A 9322-nucleotide genomic window follows, 5' to 3' on the forward strand; every position below is an offset into this window, starting at 1 on the left:
AAGTTTTGCCATAGCCGACTATACCGGGGACAAGTGCCAACGCAGGGTCCTTAGGTTGAGAAACACTCACCTAGAAGATGAAAATGTATTTTATCATCTTAAAATGAACATAAAACTATCAATGCAAAGAGATTAGATGTATATTCTATATAATAATCCCAGTATTGTTAACAGCCAGGGTTCCCTTAAAAGTGAATTATATCTCAATGGGACTCATATGGATACAGAAACAATCCAATAATAACTGACTGTCTGTTCTCTCTCTCTGACAGACATCAAGCCAGCCAACATGTCACATCCCTGCTACAGGAGAGGTAAAGCTGGGAGACCTGGGACTGGGACGCTCCTTCAGCTCCAAGACCACCGCCACACACTCCTTAGGTAACACACGTACACACACAGGAACACAAACACGCATATTCAGGAGCTCACACAGGCAGGAACGAAGACACACAGGAATATATAAACACAGGAACATACACACAGACGCACAGGAAGATTCACGTGCACACACACCCTAGGTACCACATGTACAAACACAAAGAGAGAAAAACACAAAATCATGCTCAAACAGTCCTACACTCATTCTAAAATGTTCTCTCGCACACATGCTGCCTCACATAGAATGTTTGTTTGTGTTTTTCTGAGAAACACAAACACATGCAGACCTGCATGTACACACAAAGTAACACACACAAGACAACCTCCATCAATAACTTTGGGCATAGCCTCAGAGAGCAGCACATTTTTAAACAAGCCCTTTCTCATCTCCTTGGCAACCGCTCACAGTGGCATTAATTAAAGGTCGCTGACCTATGCATTTGCAAATCTATTCAGTGTCTGCGTCTGCTTTTCCCCTTAAGGTAGAGATGGATAGATGGGATGACTTTTAGGGGGGGGGGGGGGGGGGTGGGGCTAGAGTTGGGATGAGTGTTGAGCCAATTAGTGTATGATGCCTTATGGTTTTGTGGATTTAATTTGACCCAATCAAAATCGAGCATCAGTGTATTGTCGCTAGTGAGGTGTTTCACATATTGGTAGTGGATTCCCTTTACATTAGCTGCTGGTTTAGGAGCCATATTCAATCAAAAACTGGCAAAATCATTTGAGGTATGTAATGATTGTTCCTTTTGTGCTCTACTTTGTATTGTTACTTCTCTATCCCGATCTCCATTGGTAAATCAATGTGAATTGCAGTGTAGCTGTAGTCATCAGTAAAGCTACGTATTAATGATTGCTCAACCCATGCACTTGTCATTTTCAAATTAAGATTTATTTTGGCAAAAATACCAGTTGTCTAAAACCAGACCATTTTTGTATTAGTGGGGATCTCCGTACTACATGAGAGAGAGAGAGAGAGAGAGAGAGAGGATCCACGAGGGTGGCTACAACTTTAAGTCAGACATTTGGTCCCTGGGATGTCTTCTCCATGAAGGTAGGTTTACTGTGTGTGTGTGTGTGTGAGAGAGAGAGAGCGAATCGAACCATCTAGCATACAATAAATCAAACACACACACTGTGAAAAGAGACCATTGGTTTGGTTAAACAGAAGTGTTAGTGCCCGTACTCCAAAGCTCTTCTTTCTGCCTGACTGTGTGCTTGCTTTGAGATTCATCTATTTTTGTGTTTTGTTGTTGAGGACAATGTTGTGAGTTCATTCAAGTGTGCAGAAAAACTGATTATTGACAATAATTATCAGATTCCTCCCTATTAAAAATAGAACCATCTATACTAGGCAGGTCCACTCTGCCCCTCTCACCATTACCGGGCAACTGGGGGAGATTTAGAAAGAGATGAGAGAAATAAGAGATTTAGAGAAAATAAGTAATGATGAAATGAATAATGATTTAAATACAGAGTGTACCAAACATTAGGAACACCTTCCTAATATTGAGTTGCCCTCATAACAGCCTCAAAGCTATGCGGATGCCGGCCAACACCGGTTAACACCCGATCTGGTTCGAGGCCTAAGTTGATTTTCACATGCAATTCAGACAATATTAAAGTAGGTGATTTGAACTCCATTAGGGGTCATTGATGTGGATGTTAGCCTATGGCTTCATTTTCCTGCGTTCATGTGTTAATCAAAATTATCAAACTTAGAGTACAACATGCTACCTGAGATCTCCCACTTCTATTTACCTCTTAAAAGTCCATTTTTGGACATTGTTAGCTCCAAGTTATGATGACTCATCGGGGTGATGTACAGCAGTTTTTTTTATTTTTGTCCTGAGTTTCTGATAACTCCGATAGCACAAGCTCATCATTAGGTCTTTAAAGTTAAAACTAAACTTAAGTGTGACCAGTTTGCACTTCAGATGGGGACAGAGAACAAAAGGCCTCAGTCTGAGCCCATCTTTTTTCAAACATTGGCAGTTTAAGAGAGCACAGTGTCAGAGACTGACTAGCTACAGTATTACACCACTGGCACTGTACGATAGAAGAGGAGAAAGGCTGACAGCACTTTAAATGAGGCTAGATGAAGACTTGTACATCTCTCTACCGACTAGCCTTCTACACATAGCACTTTTTGCCCTTCACCAACATCTCTCCATCTTGCTCTTTTTTTCTCTCATTCTCTCTGGTATACCATTTCTGTCTCTCTCCATCTTGCTCTTTTTTTTCTCTCATTCTCTCTGGTATAACATTTCTGTCTGTCTCTCTCCATCTTGCTCTTTTTTTTCTCTCATTCTCTCTGGTATAACATTTCTGTCTGTCTCTCTCCATCTTGCTCTTTTTTGCTCTCATTCTCTCTGGTATACCATTTCTGTCTGTCTCTCTCCATCTTGCTCTTTTTTTCTCTCATTCTCTCTGGTATACCATTTCTGTCTGTCTCTCTCCATCTTGCTCTTTTTTGTCCTGTTCCCGCTATCCCCATCTGGTTTTCTCAGAGTGCAGCCCTTGTCTGTCTGACGGTCAGTCTCTCCCGCTCTTGTTGTTTTCTTTTAACCTCTCGCTTCTAGTGCAGCACCTGTCTCTCCATTCTCTCTTTCTCACATCCTGCTCTCTATCCTTATCTTGGTTTTTAAAGGCCAGGAATCCAACAGCTTGTGTCGCCACTCAAATCAGAGCTCAGGAAATGGGGTTTTAATGACAGTTTTTTTTCTTCATCACCTCTGATTGGCATTAGAGAGGTCCTCTTTCTGCGGAAACTGACAACACACGGTACAGACCGACTGAAACTTTCTCGTAGGCACTCACGCTCTAGGCACTTCTTACGTCTGACAAAATAAGTTATTCGCCAGCAGCATACCACCCTGCATACCACTGCTGGCTTGCTTCTGAAGTTAAGCAGGGTTGGTCCTGGTCAGTCCCTGGATGGGAGACCAGGTGGTGTTGGAGGGCCAGTAGGAGGCACTCTTTCCTCTGGACTAAAAAATATCCCAATGCCCCAGGACACTGCCCTGTGTAGAGTGCTGTCTTTCGGATGGGACGTTAAGCGGGTGTCCTGACTCTCTGCGGTCATTAAAGAGCCCATGGCACTTATCGTAAGAGTAGGGGTGTTAACCCCGGTGTCCTGGCTAAATTCCCAATCTGGCCCTCAAACCATCACGGTCACCTAATAATCCCCAGTTTACAATTGGCTCATTCATCCCCCTCCTCTCCCCTGTAACTATTCCCCAGGTTGTTGCTGCAAATGAGAATATGTTCTCAGTCAACTTACCTGGTAAAATAACAGAAAAATACATCTAGAATGGCCTTACTGAAGAGCTCAGTGACTTTCAATGTAGCACTGTCATAGGATGCCACCTTTCCAACAAGTCAGTTCATCAAATTTCTCCCCTGCTAGAGCACAATGCCAAGCGTCAGCTGGAGTGGTGTAAAGTTTACCACCATTGGACTCTGTAGCAGTGGAAACACGTTCCCTGGAGTGACAAATCACACTTCACCATCTGGAAGTCTGGCGGATGCCAGGAGATCGCTACCTGCCTAAAAGCATAGTGCCAACTGTAAAGTGTGGTGGATGAGGAATAATGGTCTGGGGCTGTTTTTCATGGTTCAGGCTAGGCCCCTTAGTTCCAGTGATGATAAATCTTAACACTAAAGCATACAATAAAATTCTAGACGATTCTGTGGCAACAGTTTGGGGAAGGCCCTTTCCTGTTGCAGCATGAAAATGCCCCCGTGCACAAAGTGAGGTCCATACAGAAATGGTTTATCAAGATCAGTGGGGAAGAACTTGACTGGCCTGAACAGAGCCCTAACCTTAACCCCATCGAACACCTTTGGGATGAATTGGAACGCCGTCTGCGAGCCAGGCCTAATCGTCCAACATTAGTTGCCAACTTCACTAATGTTCTTGCGGCTGAATGGAAGCAAGTCCCTGCAGCAATGTTCCAACATCTAGTGGAAAGCCTTCCCAGAAAAGCTGAGGCTGTTATTGCAAAGGGGGGACCAATTCCATATTATTGCCCATGACTTTGGAATGAGATGTTCGACAAATAGGTGTCCACATACTTTTGCTCATGTTGTGTATATACAATATAGAAAGTTAAGGCTCATAGCCTGAGCTTTGTAAAACTTTTGATTACATTTTTCAATGAAGGTTCTTTGCAGGTAACTGATTGGGTGATGGATGTTTCTTATTGTTTGCTTGTATGTTGTTGCTTGATGAAATGTCATATAGAGCTGGCACAATTACCTGTAACTGACGGTTATGGATAAAGACCCGTCATGAAAATGAAATAACCATCAAAACAAACAGAAAAAAAAGAAAAAAACTGTGACAAACAGCTGAGTCCGTTTCTGCTCTAACATGGACTCTATAACATGATTAAACATTGTTTATCTTTGCTGAAACAAGCAAAGTGTGGTAGCAAATGGTTGCCTAGGCAACACCCCCCCTCCCTTCAGCAGCAGCATATGAGGTCTGAGGTCAGAGGAGAAAATGGTTGCCTAGGCAACACCCCCTTCCCTTCAGCAGCAGCACATGAGGTCTGAGGTCAGAGGAGAAAATGGCTGCCTAGGCAACACCCCCTTCCCTTCAGCAGCAGCACATGAGGTCTGAGGTCAGAGGAGAAAATGGCTGCCTAGGCAACACCCCCTTCCCTTCAGCAGCAGCACATGAGGACTGGGGCAGAGGAGAAAATGGCTGCCTAGGCAACACTGCTGCTGCTGAAGGGAAGGGGGTGTTGCTGCTGCTGAAGGGAAGGGGGTGTTGCCTAGGCAGCCATTTTCTCCTCTGACCTCAGACCTCATGTGCTGCTGCTGAAGGGAGGGGGGCTCCCTTCAGCAGCAGCACATTAGGTCTGAGGTCAGAGGAGAAAATGGCTGCCTAGGCAACACCCCCTTCCCTTCAGCAGCAGCACATGAGGTCTGAGGTCAGAGGAGAAAATGGCTGCCTAGGCAACACCCCCTTCCCTTCAGCAGCAGCACATGAGGACTGGGGCAGAGGAGAAAATGGCTGCCTAGGCAACACCCCCCCTCCCTTCAGCAGCAGCACATGAGGTCTGGGGCAGAGGAGAAAATGGCTGCCTAGGCAACACCCCCCTCCCTTCAGCAGCAGCACATGAGGTCAGAGGAGAAAATGGCTGCCTAGGCAACATCCCCCCTCCCTTCAGCAGCAGCACGAGGTCAGAGGAGAAAATGCGCATCTTTTTATACATACAAACACAAACATCACACCTGCCCAAACCCACCTGCTCACACCCTCATAGCCAGCACCCGCATCACTCTCTGCCACATGCCCTCAAACTGCACCATTTTGGTTTGTCGCCCACGCACTCTTAACACTTAAAGCATTTTACCTTTCCATTGCACTAACGACGGAGGATTAGTTGATTTCCAGTTTAAGCATGCATTTTTTCAAGAGGATTGACATGAAAAATATCATCCAACCCATCGAGTATCTCAATGCACCCTCATATGCCATGTCCTGAAATATGCAGACGGATTAACAGTAAATTTACATTAGCTGACCAATAACATTCATCCAAAAGTATATGACCGTCACAGCCCTAATGCCATAATTGCGTTTATAGACAATGAAAATGCAGCTGACTGTCTACTTATGACTTCATTAATTGTATTGAATTGTATTATGTTTCTGCCTTGAGAGCATTATGCAATCAGGTACACATAAAGATGCTAGATAGAGAGGGCAAGTGGCTCACACTAGTTTAGAAGACTGCAAAAAACGCAGTACTAATGTTAGCAATTCTACCATAGAGACTTGTAAAATATTAGCACTTGCAACTACTGTATTGTTTATTGCGATGATTTTTCACTCAGAAGTATTGTGTAGGCAATAACTTTCATTTTGTAGTTGTACTTTCATTTGAGGATTTGACATTATTGTGATTTGTGGAATTTCGTTCCAAATGTTTCCCTTTTAGCATTTTGTAGTAGATAAGTGGAGTGGAAAATGTGTGGGGGCTTCTTACTCACATTAGACCCCATTTCAATTCCTTTCTTACCCGAAGTGTGTTTGTGTCATAAGGCAGTGAGTTGGATTTCACAACCTACAATGTAAGCTGTTAAAATAAGGAATTTTGGTGACTTGATTTACAAGGAATATGGAGGATTGTCCTATGTTGACTAGACAGCTGGCAAACAGACTGCAATCACAATCCTGGAACACCAGACATTTGTTGACCTGTGATCTTTAGATACTCACCCAAGAGATATCCACCGGACCCACTCAAACATTGTCTGCGCCAAAGTGTTTTATGCAGCAGGATCAAGTAACTCGCTAGCAGACTACTAAATATTAGGAACTCATATTTCCCGTTTAAAAAAAAAATACATTTCCTAAAACAGACATTGACTTGTTATTCATATTATCTAACTTTAGCTTAAATAATAATAATAAAAGTATTTGTCAAACTGCCAGCTAAGCAATTCAATTTGAGACGGCATGTTCAAACACTTAGGACACATTTAAGACTTAAGAACTCAGACGTTTTACTCTAAACCATGAAAAAAACATGCCATTTTCACTGAAGGAAGTAAGGGCGAAGTTGGGGAGGGACAATAGTAATTAGCAGAATGTTACAGTGATGCTTCAAGAGGTATCCATAGTCTGTATGGTCTCCTCCACCACCTCCAGATCCAATTTGGTCACAGCCTTCGTCAGGACTCCGGTTGTTCCTCGCTTGTACTTGTAATTACCGGTTCTGATTAGAAAAAGAAAGACATTTGTTTCTAAAAATGTTATTGATTGAACACAGCAGAGACAGGTCTGATGAGTTTCCGGGAGCTGGTTCTTGGATGCAAAATGAAATGTTACAAAGGATGTTAAACACAAAAATGGCTTCCACAAGTCGCATAACTCTGGAGAATCCATCTTTATTTTTCTCTACTGCGACACAGCCACGGGGATTTGTTGGGTTTACAAAAAAAAAAACAACCATGCAAATAAGTTGTTCTATGTGAAATTCAACACAAGCAGCTTTAGAGGGAAAGATAAGGCTACACACTTGCTGGGTTAAGTGTGTTAGTAGTCAAACGGAGTACTCAGAGGTGGGTGAGACAACGCTATGGTTAAAGTCTACTGCAGACCTGTGTCTTTTTTACTCACTGGTGGGGCAATGCTTCAAACTCATACACACGTCTTCAAACAAAAACAGGCCAAAGTGTTGAGTCATTCAACATGTCAAAAGGTCATGCATTCTTAACAGATTAAAGAACACAAAATTATTACAACTCATTCAGAAACTAGATTATTCAAAAGATGCACTGCTATGGGGAAAAAATATTCTCCGTCATGGGTAAATAAAAGGTTTGGAAGTGGCCGCACTCTCAAAACGTGCAGTGGTTTGGAAGTGGCCGCACTCTCAAAACGTGCAGTGGTTTGGAAGTGGCCGCACTCTCAAAACATAGTGGTTTGTGCCACTTGCGATTGTGCTTTTATTAGAGGTAATTCTTCAGTACATAATTGTGTTCTACAGATTATTGACTCTGAAAAGTGTGGACCATCGCAGCCACATGTTGGGGACTACCAAGGGAACATCATGGAGACAAGCAATGGGACAGTCTGTGGGGGACTACTGATGTGGAACATTATGGGAACATGTTACGTTATGGGAAATGATGAGGCCATTTGGGTGGGTAGTTGGCTTTACCTGACCCCTTTCTTGTTGGCCATGTCGTGGGGCCTCAGGTAGTCCACCCTGCCCTTGGTGATGACACACAGGTCAATGTTGCTGCCCGAGCCCAGGTCGTTGAAGATGTCGGCCGCGATGGCATCCCGAACCAGCCACTTGGCATCTTCCTCCTAAGGAGAGAACATCAACACCATCATTACTGTAACCATGATCACCAATCTCATTGTGTATGGAGTGAATTAATCCAATGCGTATTCAATTACTGCTTCAGATTGAGAGGATAGAGGAGCCCTTAATATAAACCTTTGCACAAGTCTGTCACATCGTTGTGCGTGGATAAAATGGGCTAGAGCTGCTGCTTCTTATGGGAAGAAAACAACTCAATTTGAGCAGTAAGTAGCGAGTGTTGAGTCCCACCAATCTACAAATGCCATGGGAAAAGCAAGGGCTCCCTCTGGTAACAGCAGTAGAGCTTTCCTGAAGTAGAGATAAATGCTGATTTCCAACATTCCTCTCAAGGCCCTGTGATAAAAAGCATAACTTGACGGATGCATTTAACACAATGGCTAGCTGAGGAGCCGTGCTCCCAGGTGAGCTCTTCCACAGACTCTCCAAGGTGGATGCCATTGCCATCTCATAGCTCTTTAATGTGCTTCAAAAAGTAGGTAGGATTCATATAGCCCCAATAAATGCTGCATCACAATCAATTAAAATGATATATTTTCTGGTGCACCAAAATATTTTTTTTTATTATTATTATTTTTTTTACATTGGGAGCACCAGTGCTACTCCTGATTATTATTAGAATGTTTTTGTTGTTGCCCTGACTGTACATGTGCTAAGTTGTTTTAGATTTTTAAAAAGGTAGCAGAGAAAACAGTCTATAACTTGGGTGACTGGTCTCTGACAATTTTATGGGCTTTCCTCTGACACTGCCTATTATATAGGTCCTGGATGGCAGGAAGCTTGACCCCAGTGATGTACTGGGCCATACGCACTACCCTCTGTAGCACCTTACGGTCAGATCCTGAACAGTTGCCATACCACGCGGTGATGCAACTGGTCTGGATGCTCTCAATGGTGCTGCTGTAGAACCTTTGGAGGATCTGGGACCCATGACAAATCTTTTCAGTCTCCTGAGGGGGAATAGGTTTTGTTGTGCCCTCGTCACGACTGTCTTGGTATGTTTGGACCATAATAGTTTGTTGGTGATGTGGATACCAAGGAACTTGAAACTCTCGACCCGCTCCACTACAACCACGATGTTAAATGGGGGG

The 9322-nt window shown here is 43.4% G+C and overlaps 1 protein-coding gene across 1 annotated transcript; it reads right to left on the minus strand.

The window, feature by feature from the left end:
* Window positions 1–6878: 6878 nt before the first annotated feature.
* Window positions 6879–8678, minus strand: LOC110509302 (proteasome subunit beta type-7). The gene is made up of 3 exons (XM_090226270.1): window positions 8592–8678; window positions 8064–8215; window positions 6879–7115 (listed from the first exon to the last, which is right to left on the minus strand). The coding sequence occupies exons 1-3, from the start codon at window positions 8676–8678 to the stop codon at window positions 7004–7006; spliced, it is 351 nt and encodes a 116-aa protein (XP_090082396.1). The 3' UTR covers window positions 6879–7003.
* Between the last annotated feature and the right edge of the window lie 644 nt (window positions 8679–9322).

Source organism: Oncorhynchus mykiss, chromosome 29 (assembly GCF_057628025.1).
Source record: "Oncorhynchus mykiss isolate SJ-2025 chromosome 29, ASM5762802v1, whole genome shotgun sequence".
NCBI lineage: Eukaryota > Metazoa > Chordata > Actinopteri > Salmoniformes > Salmonidae > Oncorhynchus > Oncorhynchus mykiss.

Excerpts from the sequence above, each read along its gene's own strand:
- LOC110509302 (XM_090226270.1), bottom strand. The coding sequence starts at position 8,678 with ATGGCAATGGCATCCACCTTGGAGAGTCTGTGGAAGAGCTCACCTGGG. Across the intron at positions 8,216-8,591 it reads CCATTGTGTTAAATGCATCC|GAGGAAGATGCCAAGTGGCT; the intron begins GTCAAGTTATGC and ends TTCTCTCCTTAG. Across the intron at positions 7,116-8,063 it reads GCCAACAAGAAAGGGGTCAG|AACCGGTAATTACAAGTACA; the intron begins GTAAAGCCAACT and ends TTTTCTAATCAG.